The sequence below is a fragment of the Strigops habroptila genome, chromosome 1 (genome assembly GCF_004027225.2).
Source record: "Strigops habroptila isolate Jane chromosome 1, bStrHab1.2.pri, whole genome shotgun sequence".
NCBI classification, from domain to species: domain Eukaryota; kingdom Metazoa; phylum Chordata; class Aves; order Psittaciformes; family Psittacidae; genus Strigops; species Strigops habroptila.
In genome coordinates this window covers 7799685-7819691 of record NC_044277.2, presented here as the reverse complement: position 1 = coordinate 7819691, position 20007 = coordinate 7799685, and the positions used below count along the sequence as shown (strand labels likewise).

Sequence of the window (20007 nt, the reverse complement as noted above, 5' to 3'; positions counted from 1 at the left end):
ATGCAGTACTCCATGTCTTATGGTAGGGAGAGCCCCAGGAGAATTACTTCACAACGCAAACTCGATGGACAGCAAAAGCCCTTTTCACCACCTGAAGAGACACAAGGTGGCTTACCAAGTCTAGTCTTTCAAAGAGAAGGGAGAAAAAGGCAATATTAACATTTGCAAATTCTGGATTCGCCGCCTAACTCTGCCAGGGAGTTTTCTATCTTGGAGCAAGTGAACATGTTTAGCCTACAAGCTAAACAGCAGCACGAACACCCACTTTCTTCCACCTCTGCTTCCTTGTCAGCTTGAGATGGCAAAAGCTTTTGGCAGGAACCATCTCTCACGATCTGCTCGGCACCGCTCAAAGCCTGACACCACAGCCATCGCACAAACACCGGGCTGCATCCACACCTCCCACTTACCAGCCACCACCTGTAGCTGTCTTCTGGGATCAAGGCATTTTGTGAGGTCAGGAAAGGTTGCATAGTTGAATTAAATCTCTGGTCGAACCAGAGGGAACATCCCAGCTCCGAGGTGCACGTGCGACAGCTGCACGGTCTCTTGGGGTACTTGAAGAGCTTCTGGACTTGCTCTGAAAACTGCACGATGAGATGTCTCGGGTCCCATGTGTTGGTGGTCACCTGGTGTGTGTAGTTCAGCAGAAATGATGTTACCGTGATGAGCAGAAAGGCGAAGGTAAACACTTTCACGTTCCTCCTCCTTATGACGACCATCTTTCCCACTCAGTTTCTGCCGTCAAGCCCAATGTAGGGTCCAGCGTAAGGCAAAAAGGAAAGGGTGCTGCAGGCACCTGCCAGTTACCACCCCAGGCTTAGGCTGAACATACAAACTCCATCCATAAGGGAAGAAGCTATATTTCCCCTAAACAGGCTTCAAAAAGGCAAAGCTAGGTATTTCCTTTCACTTCCTCACAGCGCTTCCAAGTCCCTTACACTGCTGCTAGCCTCTCCCAGTGAACGTTCAACAAAGACAGACCCTTGTCCTTCCACACTCCAGAAGATTTAGAGGAGAGAGATATCAGCATTAAAATTTAGGTTTTCTGTGTGGGAGCAAGCCATAAATTAAAGAAAGCAGATTGTAGAGCGAAAAGGGTGGTTATTTATTTTGTATCTTGGAAGTTAGCTCATGAAGGATCAGATCATCCAGGGATGTACATTCCAGCAGAGAGACATGCTTTGATGTCCATTTAAGCCATGGAGAGCAGTTTGCAGCCTGGAGACACACACAAAAAAAAAAAAAAGAAAAATTATTGTCAGAATATTTTATTTTGCATTCCTTCCAACCTAATTTCTCCGCTTTTCTCTGCCCATCCCAAAACTTCCCATCAGCTCAGAGAGCCCTTGATGCAGCAGCACCGGCTGTGATTTCTGCTGTGGTATTTGCATACTGAGAAGTTTCAGGGTGAACTTTCTGAAAGGGCAGAGAATAGACCTGTGGACACTGAGTCCCTTTTTACTGAAACAGCCTCATCGCTCTGGCTGTATTTGAATTACAGTTTGTAGCCATCTGAATGGCCATGACTCACCTCCTCCCCTTACGCTGACCTTGAGAGCCACAAGATACGCAGCAAAGTATTCATAACTCTAAGCAGCTGAACAAAAAAGAACTCGGCGAAGAAGGAGGAGCAGGATTGGGAGGAAGAGGAATTGGTTCCTTTCTCTTCCTCCCCCCAACCAGCTTAATTTCTAAAGCAATGGGGCTGGACTCGTGATTCAGAGAAAGCCAGGCAAGAATACCTTATACGTCCTGGGACGGACAGGGGAAATCAAAGTATAGATGGCCTTTGTTTCACACGGATTATTGCTATTTTTCCTGCCAAGGAAGGGCAGGTGAAGGCAGCCTGTGATCTCAGAGAGTTCCCATGGGATCCTGAGCCAGGCAGAGAGGCAGGAAGCTGCTTTGCCTCGATGAGTCGGGGGACACGGAGCTGCTCTGTTCCCCCCTGGTGTCCCCTGCCTGGCAGCAGTGATTTAAACAAGGTTTTTTAAAGTCAAAAAGTGGATCACTTCCTCCCACGATGCCATTGTTTTGTGGGAAGAAAAACATGTGGTGGTTTTTCAAACTTTGGATGTTTGCAAAAAGCCCCCAAAGTGCCATTGGTTAAATAACACTCTTTTGATTAAAAAAAAAGAGAAGGAAAAAATCACAGAAGCATCTGTGTCAGAACACATGCGGTTTACAAACAAGCAAAAAGCCCAGCAAAAGTCTCATTCGCTGCTCAGCTGCAGGCTTCAGACCAGCAAAGAAACAGCAAAACTACAACTGTGACTGTTAAAACCCATCATTTTAACTCATTTTGTGAGCCACATCGATGCAGGACCCCCCTTATCTCATCACCCAAATCTGATGCTTATCCAGACGAAGTGATAGTGCATCTGGACAAAGCGCATCTGGTGGTCACAGCTCTGGGCTGGGTACAGCACCCCCAGCTTTGCTGCTGGCTTTTCTCCTGGGGATCTGTGAGAAGCTGCCTAAGGCCAAATGGGGTTTGACATGGTGTCTTGGAGACAGCACAGGCCTGGGTTTTACAGGCAGCGTGTAAATATTTACTGAGTCCCATAAAACCAAATCCAAAGGCAGGAGCCTCAAACAATGGTCTTAAGCCTTTGCTCTGCTTCATGTTTCTCATCCACAGCACGTGATGGGCAGTGTGTGCTGTTCAATTAGCTGCTGTTTGCCAAATACCTCAAGATTTAAGTCTGGCCCCTACGAATGCATTTACAGGAGCTCAAGGGCTGACAAGTGGGTCCGGCTGGACAACAAAAAGCTTTATTAACCCCGGCTGCTTGGGCTCACCTGCACCAGTGAATTAAACAGCATCAGGGAACAATCCTGTGCTCGCTTTAACTGTTTAGAGGGAAGTTCTGGGGCTAACCAGAAAGCTTCCAAACTGTTCAATTTGGGAATCACAACCCAAAAGGTGGTGGGGATGCTGCTGCTGTGCCTTGGAGAGGTAGAAAGAGAGCTGAAGAGCACAGACCCCATGCATGGCCCTGTCCTCTCCAGCTGGAGCGCAGCCCCAAACACGTTTGCTTTACTAGCCTAGATGTAGTTGTTACCCTAAACAAAAACACAGCCTCCAACCCCACCAAAAAGACGCCAAATCCAAGGAGCAGATTGATTCTCCCTCTATGGAACAGATAATTCAAGAGCTGTGATGCTGGCAGGTCGAACCCCTACTACTGTTAATGCTGGGCTAAGTCAGTATTTGTAAACACAGATCCTGCTCTTCTATTAATAAGTGGAGGAGGGAGGGGGATTGTCCAGCCTTTCTTGGAAAAGCTATAAAATAGAGTATTGTTCATAAAAGAAACAGTTCTGGCTTCCGAAACAAACACTTATTTCACCATTTGTTTTTATTATTTATTTCTTTGTAACTGAGCTAAGGTTAAACATATTTAGAATTGGGAAAAAAACCAACCAATCAAAACAAACCCCAAACAAACCCATGTTTATGCAGCGGACTGCAGTGTCTCCAAACTCCTAATCATTCTGCCTTTTATAGCATGTGATGGGAAGGTGAGAAACCAGAAGAACTCCCAAGACCCTCTTCCAGTGTGGAAATAAACACCGGATACTCTATTTTAATGCTTGCTACTTGCAGTTTCCTATGAATGCTTGTGTTTCCTATGGATACTCCTGATAATAAAAAAAGAAAATATATATATATATATATATAACCTGACAGAAAGGTTCTGGGGTCTATAAATGTGATTTAGGGCTTGAGGAAAAGGAAGGCTGAAATGAATGGAAAATACTTTCATCGAGTTCCCTGTGACTTGGAGCGGGACCATTCTTTTCCCTTCTTAAAACACACATTGGATCCAACCCAGACATCAGTACTTTCACTCTTCCCAGCATCTTGCACCGCATCTCAGACCGTCCCTGCATTTCCCTCTGCTCACGTATATCCATAAATCTTCACAAAAGGGTTTCCATAGGATTCGTCAATGGGAAGCGGGAAGGGCAGGGATGATGCCAAAGCAGCAGCTGGTGTGGGAAACCAGGGAGGGCTGCCAACTCTAGCTGCCGGGAATGTTTTACCTCCTGATACTATTTGCGACAGTTAATTTAAGTCACTACAAGTAAGCAGTGTGATACCAGCCACGGTCCTTATCAACATACCTCCGCATGACCTTGCCATTAGTACATCTGTGAACAGCCTATTTTGGACTCACATCCAGAAAGTACCCCTGGGGACCTCACGTATGGAGACCTAAATTACGTGCCCAGCTCTCATTCCAGCTATGGTCCCCTGAGAGTTAAACAGAGTTAAAGTACAGTGTGCCAGTGGCTCTGTGCCTCCAGCCCAGGCAAGCAGCAGATTAAGCTACCTTAAGTGATTGGGTGCTTAAGGTCTTATTTGTGGTCTGGATTTCTCCTGCTACCTTCCCACCTCCTCCCCCTTCCTACATATACCCTTTTCCCTACGTAAAACACCCCTGTACACCATAGGATAACTTATTTATGTTGCCAGTGACATGCAATGCAGAGAAAATGTGAAGTGACAGTGTCCCAGGCAAGAGCAGAGAGGGGCAGGTTCAGAAGATGGAGCATGTTCCTCCAAAATCTGTCCTGAGTGGGTCCAGTGTGATTAAATGGTCATAAAGGAAAGCAGAGCTTAATCTTTTATATTATAAAATATACTGGGATCAACCCATTGTGACTATTTACCTTCATTGTCGTCTCACATTGAACAGAAAGAGCTTTCTTTTTTTCTTCTTCTTTTTTCTTCTTTTTTCCCCAGGGTAGATCTTTTTTTTTTGTTGTTGTAAACTCACAATCTGAAGAATGTCCCTGGTCTCTTGCCAATTTGGCAATTAACAGACAAGAATAAAAACACATCGATTCAACGGACTAACATAAAGCAATTCTTAACACCTTCAGGAAATATTTTTTGACAAATCCACCTACAAATGCAGTATATTCTCACTGGACTTGTTCGGTTATGTGATAAAAGCAAAGCTTATCTGTACACCCACAATGGAGCACAGAGAGACAACAGCAGGAGGGGCAGCCTAAATAATATCCTGTCTTGAAGGCCCATCCAAGGAGCCATCAGTCCATCAAAGTCTGAACCAGCCCAAAGGAGCACAGTGGCACAATGCAGTTGGAAACCTGAAATAAGGACTCAGAAGAGGGGACATCCTGTCTGGATCCCTCCCAAGGCTAATCCAGGACAGCCTCAGCCCCTATGTCCAAACATGAAGCCCACCCAGATGCTCAACACCAGAGCATGTTTGGGACATGTTATAGGGTACAGGGGAAGAGCACTTGTGGATTGCACAAGGTCTGTGTGGTCAGCCACACAGTATTAGCAGAATGCTTAATTTCTTGATTATTTTTTAAAGAGACGGGTCTTACGCAAAAGAAATGTAGAAAATAATAATGAAAAAACAGTAAGAAAAGAAATCACTGCACTCCCTCTCATCCCCCTCTACACTAAGGTATAATTTGCTCCCTCTACACTAATATATAGTTTGATCCCCTTCTGATGCCTACTTTGCTAGCAAAGAAGTATTTATTACCAGCACCACTTCAAAGAGATCTCAGCTAGCTCACATTAGATGCTGATGGTTCAGGATCCAGTTTTTGCCTTCTGGCCAGTTACACTAAACCCTAGTGTGAAACACACTTCACTAGCTTGAAGTTGCCAGCATTATCCAGACACAGTGTGTTGTGCAGAACAGCACAGAGGCAACAGGGATCACCATCGCTGTACAGAGGTATTTCCAGCTTTCCATTCATTGCCTGAATAATCCAGAGGTCCCAAAGTCCTTTAGACACAAAACCCATGTACCCACCTGCCCTGATGGAAGCTGGGAAGAACAACGTGACTGGCTGCAGCTCTCTCATGACTGATGGTGGTCATCATATAACCCTTCTATGACCCACAGTGTTTTACAGCTGGAAACTGTATACTTCAAGGAATTGACACTTGCTGCAATTCAACTTCAAGAAGAGCTGTGCTAAAAGGTCTTGGTGTCAGAACTGTAAGTGCCCATTTTTCAGAAGCACAGCTCAGATCCCTCTTCCCTTGCAAAACCTCCGAAGATGAATTAGTTTCCCAGCTAAGCCACTCACAGCTATGTTTTTATAAAGCCTTCTGGCAACACAAACAGTATGTCCTCAAGCATCCTTCCTGCTGTTTTGTGACTTTCCACCCGCACTCCTCATTAGTAACTACTTGAGCAACCCTCGGTCTCAAAGCCCTGGCCTTGGAGAGGATGGAAGGTTAAATCTTTCTTTACTACATCCACAAAGGCCCAGAGTAGTCTCAGAAGATGTCATCCTGGGGCAGCAAAAAGCCTGTCCCTGGAAAGATACACATACATTTCCACCCCAGGTCTGTGCTTAGAGGAACAATGGAAGGGACTGTTTCACTCCAAACCACAGGCTTGTCTGTCCTGCCCCAGCTCATCGCTGGCTGCCTCTCACTGCCCGGAGCTGGCTGACATTTAGACAGAAACACTTCATTGTTCTGACACCTTGCCAGAGACCTCTGAGCATGAGGCTTTTGCTACATGAGACAGACTGTGCAATTATGAGACAGCCTGGCAACCCGTCAGTGTTGAACATAGGGCAGAAACGTGAATCACACTTAACCAGACGATGCTGGGAGCCCATGCAAGACCTCTGTTCCACCTCCTCCTGCTCCAGGAGATCAGTCTTACCAAGCATAGAAGGCTACAGGAGGGCTGGATACACAAGAGGATGCTGCCTGTGCCCCAACACAACCCCTGTGACTTCAATCCATTCCTGGTGTGACTTCAATCTGTTCCTGGTGTGGCTCCTCCCATGCTCCTGGCACCATGGCACTGGCAAGCAAAGGTAAGCCACATCCTTTTCAGACGCAAAAAGCCACCATAGGAAAAGCACCAGCTGCCACATGACTTTCCCCTTTTCCATCCATAACTTAATTAAAATCAAATTGTGTTTTGTTTTTTGGAGCTAACTGGCTCCTCTCTCCTGCCCATCATTAAATTCTCACAGGGTGACATAGGTGCTGCTGTCCCGTGTGCCCACAGCCACACAAAAGCAGCCCCAAATCTCATATGTCATTTAATCAGGGGGAAAATGATCTGTAACTCTTCTACCCCATCCCTGATCATCTAAATCTGTTTGGCTGCCACTGTCATACGAGGTCACAGCATCGAAGTCAGGCAAGCCAGTTGGTGTCTCATTCTCTGATTTATTAAAATGCTCACCCCAAGCAAATCAAACTCATCATATCAGCACTGCCTAGCAAACAAAACCATTCAGGGACATTTAAGCCACGAGAAAAAGTAGCTTTGGACAAATCTGAATACGGCAACTCCTCCATGCTCCTTGGATTTGGAGCCAGCTATTAGTCTGTGTTTCATCCATCACAGTGAAGGGAAGAAAAACTGCAGGTGGTTTATGGAGCATAAATGCATGACATTTTAGGTGCCAGTGATCCGAAATGAAATCATTACCTACTTGTGTCTTATCAGTGAGCAGGCTCAGGCTGGCCAGGCACATAGGAGATCTCCCTGGTACTCTAACACAGCCTGCCCTGCCCACGTGCGTAACAGGTCCGTGCAGTCAGGGTAAGCAAACAGCTTTTTATATAAGATGTGTGTAAGATTAACAGAACCTTGGGTGGGGAATTTGCATTCTGTTGCCTCAAAATAAATCTTTATCTTGGCAGACTTTAACAGGCATATTGCTGAGCGGTCTAGAACTGAAAACTCCCTCGCAGTGCTCTGAGGAAAGGGCTGGAGGCTCTGGCTCAGAAAGGGTCATGAGCCTCCCCGTACCCTCAAGTGCTGAGAGCTGCTGTCCGTGCCTCCTTCCACCAAGGTGAAGATGTTTTGCACTCCACTGCCTCCTCCTCCCTCACATACCAGGAGTCAACTCCCCCAAGGGGTGTTTGGCCTAGAGCAAATATTGTTTTTATCCTGCCTGTATTGAGCAACTTGAGCTGTAAATCATGTTTTGCACCATCAGTGCTACGCAGCTTCAGCCCTGCTTTGCAGAGGATGAGTTGGAGAGAGCACCAGTAATACCCTAGGGCCTGTAGCAACAGGACAAGGGGTAATGGTTCTAAACTAAAATAAGTTAGATTCAGACTAGATATATGGAAGAAATTCTTTACTGTAAGGGTGGTGAAACACTGGCACAGGTTGCCCAGAGAGATGGTAGATGCCCCATCCCTGGAAACCTTCAAGGCCAGGTTGGATGGGGCTCTGAGCAACCTGATCTAGTTGAAGATATCCCTGCTTATTGCAGGAGAGTTGGCCTAGATGATCTGTAAAGGTCTTTTCCAACCCAAACTAGTTATGATCCTATGATCAGAGGGCTGGAGCACCTCTCCTATGAAGACAGGCTGAGAAAGTTGGGGTTGTTCAGCCTGGAGAAGAGAAGATTCAAGGAGACCTTTTAACAGTCTTCCAATACCTAAAGGAGACCTACAAGCAATCTGGAGAGGGACTTTTTATAAGGTGTGAAAAGGTGTATTCCCATGTAGTGATAGGACAGGGGGAATGGAATTAAGATGACAGAGGGGAGATTGAGATTAGATATAAGGAAAAAAATTCTTTACTATGAGGGTGCTGAGGCGCTGGCACAAGGTACCCAGAGGAGCTGTGGCTGCCCCATCCCTGGCAGTGTTCAAGGCCAGGCTGGACTTAGGTGGGGCTTGGAGCAACCTGCTCTAGTGGAAGGTGTCCCTGCCTGTGGCAGGGGGTTGGAACTGGATGATCTTTAAGGTCCCTTCCAACACAGACCATTCTGTGATTCTATGATTCTATGAATATAAAATGCTGATGCTGCAAATTCATTCTAGGATCCCAATCAAACTGCCACCTTTTTGATAAATGCTGTGTTTTCTATTAATTAACGTATCTTCATACGGCACCTGATCTTCAGCTTTGAAAGAAGCAAAACTAGGTTTGGGGTGAAAGATAAGGCTGTAGGGGGGCCCAGCTCCCTCCCCTGGTGGCAGCAGCTATGCAGCTATGACATTCACCTTATCACTGGGAAACAACATGGATGACTGTGGCTATAGAGATAAACTCAGGGTCAAATTCTTTCCAGTGGGAGCTACCATGTAAATAAGTCACTGTTTATACAATAGCCCTTTGTTACTGCGGCCAGGCTTGGTATCATGCCAGGCTCATCGAAAAGTAGCGCTGATAATGTACCAAAATGTGCCAGTTTCAACTTCTCCAGGTCATTATGGTGCCAAGGGAATGCTCACCATGAAGCAATCATCCCTTGCAAACTGGCCCGCTGGCATCTTCTTCATGGGATAAACTGGGAGAGGCCAGTGAAAAGGATGGTTAATTCAAACTTAAGGGGCAGCTCCACTGCTGACCTGTTTATGGTCCATTCCTTTGGCTAAACCCTCAGACCAAGTGTTTTCAGGACAAGATAGGAGCACCAGAACGAGAGCATTGTCCAGCCACGCCATGAACAGCAGTGATTACAGCCAAGAGGGTGAAAGCTGCCAGATCGTACCAGGGATGTGCTGAAAACCAACAGTGAGAAACTAAGCTGCTGGTAGCAAGGTCTTCCACAGCCTCTCTCTTGCCAAAAAGTGATTTTGGAGGAGCTCTACCTCTTTGCACATAGGTCTCTTATCAAGAAATGGCACCTCTGCTTCCCTGGTGGTACTTGAATTTCATTCGTATATTTCAAACTCCCTTCCCCACAAACATATTGTTGTTTTAAATAGCAAATATATCAGTATAAGCTCTTAAAAGATCACCTTTTCCTTCTCATCCTGTAGTCTGCAATGCTGGACAGACACACAGGTTTAAGCTGCTGGACGACTATGAAAGCTTTTCTGTGCTAGGTCCATATCCACCAATGGGTTGGGATAGGACTTTTTGTGTTGTCTTTATACAGGCTGGAATGCTGAGACTCTAAAGCTGGGGCAATGAAAACAATAACTACTGTGAAAACCCTAAACTAAAATGCACTCACTCACTAAAACCAATCTCTGTGAATAGCTCTACTTCGAAGAGTTGTTTAAAAACATGAAGCAGAAAGCGGACACATAAAAATTGGTGTTTGATTCCTGTTGACAACCTTTGATGGCACAGTCCATGGTTAACAGAGTGCCCTTGTACTCTCTTGACCTTCCCGTGCTCTTAGGTTATTTGTAGGCTGGGATCAAAGCTCTGCTACCCCGTCCTTGGGAAAAACGAGCTATCAAAGGGGTTTCCAGGACACCTAAGTGTGTTTGCACCTAGCACAGTTTTTAAATGGTTCATGATAGGTTGTAGCGCTGGAAAGGAGATTTTCAAGCACAGTTTATTTTATAGAGTTTTTGTGATCAGATTGAATCTTTCAGTAGATACAATTATTTTCTACTTTGATTTTCTGTTTCAAGCAATTTTCAAGTAAGCATCATCTTTGACATTTTAAATGCAAAATTCTAGTTTTCATTTTGCAAAAAACCTTCTAGAAAATGGCTATTTATGGTAATTAAAGGAAAGCAATATACTGAGCAGTTCAAAATAAAATGCAATTTTATAAAGCTCTATTTTCACTCCTGCTGGGAGAAGGGTGAAAAAAATTATGATCCCTTCTTTTAGGTTTTACCTTCATATCGGGCTACGTATCTTTTAAAGTCTTGCCAATTCTCCAGAGGCAGTAAGAATGCTACTTTCAGGTAATCCAAATACAGAAAGACAAATTAATGATGTCAACAGCAGTAGTAGAAATAGAGGCAAGCTCTAAGTATTGTAGAAGCGAATTCCTGCATGTGCATTAGTTTCAGTTTTATAGGATTACAGGTGAGGATACAGGATTATTTCAAATTATAGGACAGTCTGAACTAAAGGTAGGAGGTGGTTTGACCCTGGCTGTATGCAGGTGCCCTCCAAAGCTGCTCTGTCACTGCCCTCCTCAACTCAACAAGGGAAAGAAAATACATTGAAAGGCTCATGGGTCAAGATAAGGACAGGGAGAGATTATTCAGAATTACCGTCATGGGCAAAACAGATTTGACTTGGGGAAGTCAGTTTAATTTATTACAAATCAAATCAGAGTGGATAATGAGAAATAAAAAGTTAATCCTAAAACACCTTTCTCTTCTTCCTGGGCTTACCTTCACTCCTGATCTTCTCTACATCCTGCCCTCCAGTGGCACAAGGGAATGGGGGCTGTGGACAGTTCATTACATGTTGTCTCTGCAGCTCCTTCCTCCTCAGGAGAGGACTCCTCACACTCCTCCACTGCTCCAGAGTGGGTCCCTTCCACAGGGTCAGCCCTTCAGGAACAGGCTGCTCCAGTGTGAGTCCCCCACAGGGTTACAAGTCCTGCAGCAAACCTGCTCCAGCGCAGGCTTTCCATGGGATGACAGCCTCCTTCAGGCATCCCCCTGCTCTGGTGTGGGGTCCTCCATGTGCTGCAGGTGGAGATCTGCTCCACCATGGACCTCCATGGGCTGCAGGGGCACAGCCTGCCTCACCATGGTCTGCACCATGGGCTTCAGGGGGAATCCCTGCTCCGGTGCCTGCAGCACCTCCTGCCTCCTGCACTGACCCTGCAGAAGATGTTCCTCTCACATATTCTCACTCCTCCCTCTGGCTGTAGTAACGCAGGCTTTTTTACTGTTGTCTCAGGGCACTGCCACTGTTGCTGGCCATGGTATCCTGGTTTCAGCTGGGACAGAGTTAATTATCTTCCTAGTATCTGGCACAGTGTTGTGTTTTGGATTTAGGAGCACAATGTTGACAACACACGATGTTTCCGTTGTTGCTGAGCAGTGCTTACATTAAGTCAAGAACTTTTCAGCTTCTCATGCCCTGCCAGCAACAGGTTGGAGGGGCACAAGAAGCTGGGAGGGGACACAGCCAGGACAGTGACCCAAACTGGCATCCCACACCCTGTGCTGCTATGCTGAACAGTGAAACTGGGAGAGTTGGCCAGGAGGTTGTGGGCCACTGCTCGTGGACTGGTGGGCACTGGTCAGCAAGTGATGACCAAATGCATTGTGCATCGCTCATTCTGTATATTCTTTTATCATTTTTATTAGTTTTCCTTCTCTTTCCGCCATATTAAACTGTCTTTTACTCAACCCACAAGTTTTACCTTTATTCTAATTCTCTCCCCCATCGCAATGGGGGGAAAGTGAGCGAATGACTGTGTGGTGTTCAGCTGCCTTCAGGGTTAAACCACAACACCTGGCCAGCGGTTGGTCCATCTTGGAGTTGCTGGTGCTGGGTCTATCAGACACAGGGGAAGCTTCTATCAGCTTCTCACAGAAGCCTTCCCCCCTACCAAAACCTTGCCATGCAAACTCAATACAAGACAGAACTCAATCACATTGACAGCAGGCAATCTTCTAGCCTGTCTATAAGTATGCAGCACAAAGATGTTCACCAATCTATTTCTTGGTTAAAACTGCAGGGAAACATATGACTATAAATACAGTAGTTTCTGTGGAATAGACTTCAAAGAATATGTTGTTAGGAACCCTGATATTAAGAGAGTGATTAACACACTGCAGGGACCCTCACGGCATTATAATTCTAAATGCAGAGAAAGATTAGATGATAATGATAATATTGATGGTATTGTCAATAATCCCTAAAATCTTGGAAACATATTTGTGTGCCCATGTGAGCAACTCCAACTCTCTTTGCTGGGATTCCTGCCTTGAAGCAATACCAAGCAGCTGTTGGCAATGTGAGGTTGTTAACTGGAGTTCACACTGATGGGCTCCTCGTTAAACCAACAGCATTTCTCTTACAATCGATAACACCAACTGATACGGCTCTGCATTAAACATTTATTCATCAGACAGACTGAATTCACTCTGGAGAAGGTTTAATGACAGCACAGGGATTTCCTTCTTCATTTACCTGGGATTTACGTTTAGTCTTTCTGGTGCTACAAAGGTGTCAAACTGTCTCACAATTAAATTCAGAGGTGTTTTAGCATCTGTGCATAGTCTGGACTTGGAAGTTGATGCCAGCTATGGCAAGGTTAAAAATAATACTTAAGAGTTTTCCATTTATTCTGCACACTTCTGAGAGTTTGGCAGCTGCAGTAAGTTTATAATATCAATAATACATTAAAAATATATTGCAGATATAAGTAACATATTTGATGATAATTAATATACTGTGTTACAAGCCAGAATTACAAAGCCATGAGACAGCTACTTTGATTGATCACTTACATGGTGCTAATAGGAGTACTTGACCTATTTGGATCCAAAGGCACTGTGTGCTCTTGCTTCTAGCCCAGGTGCCACCCTGCCTCTGTGCATATCGTGATGTTCCCATTCTAGCTTTTGTCCTACATCTACAATGGTGCTGACAGTCAAGGAAGAAACGGATGATTCAGACTGCCTTTTATCCAGAAGACTATATCAGATCTTAGGTGATCTCTAATACCTAGTGGACAGAAGCAGCTGCCCAGAGCAGGCAATATGAGTATGGCCCTTTGGTACCCCATCAGTGAGAGCTTTGCTTTGGACTATGTGGTACCCTGCGTATATTAAAAAAACACAGCATTTCAGTGAGGAAGATATTTTGTCTTTTTGTCTGGGCTTTCAAAGTGTTTTTAGAGAAACAAAGATTAGCATATATCAGAGTGGCACAGAAAAGTCTCCCCCTAATCCTGAATATGAAAATATGTCAAGAGCCGCATGCAAAATGGATTTGCATACATCAGGGCTGCAGATACAGCCGTTCAACTGGGCATCCTGAAGTACATTAAAAATGTTAATACTGAATTATGTGGATGCTGATAATTGCATGCTGGAGAAACACACAGACGCATGCACAAAACTATGGCATCTTTTCCACTTGTCTTACTTAGATTGTTCAAACATAAAAAGGGAGACTGCTAAGGTAGCCAGCAATCCTTGAATATTTAAAGGCTTTCTGGTTCAAAGAGAAATTCAAACTATCACTCATCCGTACAGGAATAAACAGCAGAGGAAGGGTTTAATTTATTTAATGTTAAAATTTTCAATTCTGAAATGGCATCCATACTATCAACCATCGATTTTGTAAAATCAGAAGTTTTAACACAAGAAAGCGGTGATTAATTCGATATTGCTGTGGTCTTGCACTCTGCAGTGCTGTCAACCAAATCCTACCTAGAAAACCAGGCCATAGCAGGTCGGATGCTGGAAACATCCATCTGGGTTTACTCTTTTACGAGTGACAAAGAGTGGAGCAGGAAAGATCACTGTCCTTAGGCTCTGATTATTCAACCAAGACAGGAAAGCCCATGCTGCTTACTTTTCCCCGACAATAATTTCCAGTTGGTGGTACATTAGAAAACTAAGAACTTTTTCTCCTTCATCAGCAAAAGATTAACATCAGTCCTATATGGGCTGTTTGGTGCTGGTCACAAACTGCATCTTCAACCTTGGGGTCGCTATCCTTAAGTGACCATAACCGTTATCAGCACTGTGTCAGCACAAACCCCACAGAGGAGCAACACGTAAAGCTAAATCCTGTCGCTGGGTTCAAGATCACATCTCCCTTTCAAACATTGAGAATGGGATCCCACATTTATTGCAATATCCTTTCTCTATCTGAAACATCCCTCCGTTTTTGGTGGGACAGGGAAGCTTTTTCTTTCTGTTGCGAACTATTGTGTATATTTGCAATGAATGTGGGATCCTGTTCCCACTCCAGTGAAAAGTTTCATGATAACTTTTAAAACAGGGCTTACACAAATATCACCACTTACTCTAGCAATAAAGCTCCTGGCAAGTTTTAATGGGCACAGCGTTAAAGACTAACAGTCCCCAGTGACTGCAGGCAGCAGAGCCCTGGGGCTTTGGGTTTTCTTTTAAATGAGCCCCCGATCTGTGTCAGAAAGTTTGCTTTGCAAGTGGGAGCTACAGCATTTTTATTTGTGTTTTGCCTTTATTAAGTCATTTCACCTTTAATTAAAACCACTCAAGGATTTGCCAAGGAACTCTTTAAAATACACTGTTGCCCTTGGCTTGGTTTTAAACAGGGTAAGATGAGTTTGTAATTGCTTTTATTACATCTCTTGATTTAAAAAAAAAACAAAAACATAAAGTGAATGCTGAAAAATAATGACTGCGTCCAAAGGGAAGTCATTACAAATAGATCTTAAATATTCCCAGAGAACTGACCTATGACTTCTTATGGAGGACATGTCACGTCGGCTGAAGGGCATCGTTGTTTTTAAGATGCTCTAAAAGGGGACAAAAGTCTCCAGCCCCAGAAACATGTTATACAGAAACAGTTGATACAGAACATGGTAGTTGTTGTTGCTGGAGTGTTCCCATCCTTAGGAAAAGATGGTGGAAACCAGGGCATCCTGTGCCTCAACAGACTGATGGATCACTTGCAGGTCTTTGTTTAAAAGACCAAGTATCCTGTGACTGGCATCGCTGCTGCAGAGATATTTCCAAACTTGCAGCTGATTTAAATGGTTCTCATTTTAGAGCCTCCTGTATTTCTCACTTCTGAATTTCATTGACCCTGCTCTGTTTTACATGCGTGGCAGATTTGGTGCATCACTGATTTGTATGAGAAACAGTGAGGGAAGTGTGGGAGACAGACGGCAACAGGGCTCACAGTGACAGCAAATGGCATACGGAAGCAAAAAGACTTTGCCTAAGATTTACAAATACATGCAGTCATTTCTGTTCACGGAGCTACCGTCAGCCAGAAAGGCAGCCAAGAAGAAGAGTGCTTACCTCTCAGGCATCCACCCAGTGAGGTGCAGCTCCTGCCTGACACCCGAAACTGAGAGGGTTTGGCTGTAGTTCTGGACATTCGTTCATAGCTGGGTGAGGTGCTGAGACGTTTCCTCCCATGCAAAGAAGGCACCAACCAGTTACACGTGACTGTTTTAATATGTTTGTCTAACTCCTGAAAACAGCTTGTAAAGGAAATTCTCCTGCCTTGCCGAGCGATTTAAGACCATCCCCTGCTAAACAGCTAAAAAAAGCCCTTCCCCAAACTCTTTTTTGATTAACAGTCTTAAAGAAAGAAATTGAAGCAAGACCAGCATTAACACTATGCTGTGAACCTTTCAGCCCTGAATCAAAACCAGACTCTTTAGGAACAACTCAGAGCATCGCCCTGTAGCGTCTGTGAGCATCCATGTGCTGCTGAAGCTGCATCCTGGCTTGCCCAGCCATGTAGGGTAGCAAGAATCATAGAGTCATGCAACATAGAACCATTTAGGTTGGAAAAGAATTTAAGATCATTGAGTCTAACCATTAACCTAACACTGCCAAGTCCACTACTAAACCATGTCCCTAAGTGCCACATCTACACATCTTTAAATACCTTCTTCTTTTAAATAACTTTTAAATATCTCCATCTTTTAAATACCTCCAGTGACTCAACCACTTCCCTGGGCAGCCTGTTCCAGTGCTTGACAACCCTTTCAAGGAAGAAATTGTTCCTAATATCCAATCTAAACCTCCCCTGGCGCAACTTGAGGCCATTACCTCCTGTCCTATCGCTCCTTACGTGGGAGAAGAGGCCAACCCCCACCTCGCTACAACCTCCTTTCAGGTACTTGTAGTTAGTAATAAGGTCGTCCCTGAGTCTCCTCCAGGGTGAACAACCCCAGGAAGAATGTCCATCAGTTTCCAGATGCACATGGCCTGGGAAACAGCTTCAGCCTGTGATCCCATCCCTCATTTACAGGACATGACACTATGCTGGGAATGATAGGGAAAACCCTGGGATGCTTTGGGCCAGGTGGGGAGGAGGACATAGGCTGAGCAGACTGCACACAGCCATGTACATGTAGCCCATAGGGACAGCAGGGGCTACGCTCTGCCTGGGGAGACTGATTTTGCTCTTTTGCACATATCCAAATGGTTGAAGTGTTTCTGTAATTTTCCTTTGTCCTCACCTTTTCACCCCAAGGTAGAGGAAGAAAGAGGAGAAGGTACAAAGAAAGAGGATTTGCCTGGATTAGCTGGGAGCAGGAAGCATCTGGGAGCAGGTTTACTGCCCTGCTGACAGGGCTTACAGTTGGAATTAACCCTTATATGGGTCACATTGCTGTGTGCAAGGAGGTAGGGGGCATGCAAGGACGTATCCACAGTCCAAATTTCTGCTGGTCTGAACCAAACCAACCTCCCACCATGATAAAAACCCTTTTCTATAGCAAGGGCTGAAACAAACGAGAGGGATATTGCCCCTCTTCCTCCCCATGGCTTGTATTAGAATCATAGAATGGTTTGGGTTGGAAGGGACCTTCAAAGGTCATCCAGCTCCAACCCCTCTGCAATGGGCAGGGACATCTTCAAATAGATCAGGTTGCTCAGAGCCCTGTCCAGCCTGGCCTTGAACACTGCCAGGGATGGGGCATCTACCAACCTGTTCCAGTGTTTCACCACCCTCACAGTAAAGAATTGCTTCCTTATATCTAGTCTGAATCTAACCTCTTCTAGTTTAAAACCATTACCTCTTGTCCTATCACTGCAGGCCCTAGGGTATTACTGGTGCTCTCTCCAACTCCTCCTTTGCAAAGGGCTGTAGCTGCATTTCATCAATGGGGCAAAAGAGGATTTTCAGCTCAAGTTGCTCAACACAGGCAGGGTAAAAACAGCTTTACATAAACCATGGGGGTGAGCTCCACATTTAGTGACTGGGCTCCATAGCATCATCACAGCAGACGAAGGGAATGAAGAAGTTTCTGCAGCCCCACCAGTGCTACTGGGGAGGACTAAAAACCCTTTGCTGCCCAGATACCCCATAAGCAACATTCCCTCACATGCAGGTTGAGGTTCCTGCAGGCAATACCTGCCTGAAGTCCAGACAATATGGCTTTGTGAGAGCACATGTGGCATGCAACGTCCTCCTGTCCCCGAGCTACCTAGCCCTGATGTGTAAAGTTGGCTTGACAGGTATTGCACGTTGCTTCAAATTGGCCAGACATCTTTAAATGACTGTAGAAATACCAAGCTAATTAAGAAATGGAGACAGAGCTGTCTTCCTGATAAGCAAGCAAAAGAAATGAAAACCACTAATAGTCCTAGACAGTAAAGGATTAAAATAAAGAAAAATAAAATAAATCCCCGGCAATGCCAGACTTGAAGTGACAAAATCTGGGTGGCATTTGGGGCTCACGATGACAAACAAAGCACTCACTGCTTTCATTTGGGCTCTGAGTTCCCAGAGTTTCTTCTGGGGGCTAAGCTCCCAGAGATACTGAGCATCTACTCCTTACTGGTTTCCACAATTGTAGCCACTCATCACCCCCATGAAGCCAGAGCAAAATCCCTCAAGATTGCTGTTCTCAAAGTGAGAAAGCCCCAATTTACGCCCATTTTCAGCAACATCCAGCTTTGCCTGACAGCATCTCTCCCCACACTCATACACAGACATCACACAACCCCCAGCTGAGACGGGGCTTCGCTACTGCTTTTGAAGCACATTGGAAAGATGTCACAGAATAGGACTTACCATCATTTCTGTTTTCATTTCCTGACCCACTGAGGATGGTTTGCTATTGGAGGATTAACCTGGGACCAAACCCTTGGAGGGGAAGGTGGCACATAACAAGCCGGTTATTCAAGCCCCAGGACAACTCTTCACCACAAGCCTTTTTTACTGTAATCCCTCCAAATACCACCATGCACAAGACATGCAGCTGCCAGCTCCGCTTTACAGATGGGGAAGGGGTGACCGAGCCTGTGGACAACCATCTTATTCTCTCCCTTACAGAGCTTGAGGCATAGATGCAACATCCATCCCCTGCTCCTGACTCCGCTCCTTCCCTTTCCCACTGCATTCAGCATTTCAAAGGTAAATCATTCAAGCTAGAGCAATAAAAGAAATGTTACTTTGCCCTCTGCAGCCCCCTTCACGCCTCTTTTTCAGGGCTGTGTTTCAGCCTGGGTCCTCCAAGCAGTTGTTAGGCAGCTGTCCCTGGCAGGGGTAAGAATTAGTTTAAGATGGAGCTGGCTGCTGTTCCCATAGATCTCTGCCAAGGCTCTATGCGCCCCTTCCCTGATGCCTCAAGCAGAAGGTTAGAGCAGCCGTTTGGGGAGGGCACTTCGTGTCTGCAGCAGGAGGAGGGGGTTATTAGGCAGCCTTGTAACAGATTGGGTTCTGGACAAGGGAAAAGCTTGCTGGCACAGTGGTCAGCTGTCAGGGACATCGCCCGTGACATGACAAGAGGCAAGGAGAGCCTAAAACAGTGGGAGAAAAAAAAGACAAAGTCCTTCAATGCCATCTGTTTAAAGGCAAGGAGGGAGAGAGGAGGGGGAAACGCATGTGGAACACTTTATGAGAGACAGTAAACTACAGACAGAGCGAGCACTGCCAGCTGTGTCAGTGCTGCAAAGGGCTGCAGGGCCCCACGCAGCAGTAGTGCCGGTTTGACCAGCACCAGCCACCACAGTTAGCTGCTGCTTCTACCTGCACCTCGGAGACACCGTATTATTGTGACTGTATTATTCAGGATTTTCTTTTCAGTGTGATAAGGGTACATATTATCAACTTGAGGTGTTTGTTTGTTTGTTTTCTAGCTATGTCTGTCCATGTTTCACATACTGCCCAGAATTCACATACTGCCTTGCTCTAGGGCAGAGAAGCCACATAGAATCATAGAATAGTTTGGGTTAGAAAGGATCTTAAGATCATGTAGTTCCAACCCCCCTGCCATGGGCAGGGAGCCTCACACTGGACCATGTCGCCCAAGACTCCATCCAACCTGGCCTTGAACACTGCCAGGGATGGAGCATTTACCACTTCTCTGGGCAACCTGTGCCAGTGTCTCACCACTCGCACAGTAAATGCATCTACTCCTCACATTTGCACAACCTCATGGTCATTGAGGTTGCAGAGATGTAAATACAGTGCTCAGTGTGACACTACCCACAAGTTCCTTATGCAGGCAGCGGTGCTCCTGCAGAGGGTAATACAAGTCACCCAGGAATGATGGAGCCGGTGAATGGAGGTGGATAATCTCTTGGGTCCCACAAACCACTGGGAAAAGAGTCGGGACATATAGCTCCAACCCAGTGCAGGATGTACACCTCAATCTCACTCT

The 20007-nt window shown here is 45.4% G+C and overlaps 1 protein-coding gene across 1 annotated transcript in view; it reads right to left on the bottom strand.

Moving 5' to 3' along the window:
- ST3GAL1 (ST3 beta-galactoside alpha-2,3-sialyltransferase 1) overlaps positions 1-20007 on the bottom strand; it is a 72609-nt gene that overhangs the window by 23555 nt on the left and 29047 nt on the right. Inside the window, exon 2 of the mRNA XM_030486407.1 lies at positions 411-1221. Coding sequence (XP_030342267.1) covers positions 411-722 — 312 coding nt within the window. The 5' untranslated portion in view covers positions 723-1221. The remainder of the gene's footprint in view (positions 1-410; positions 1222-20007) is intronic.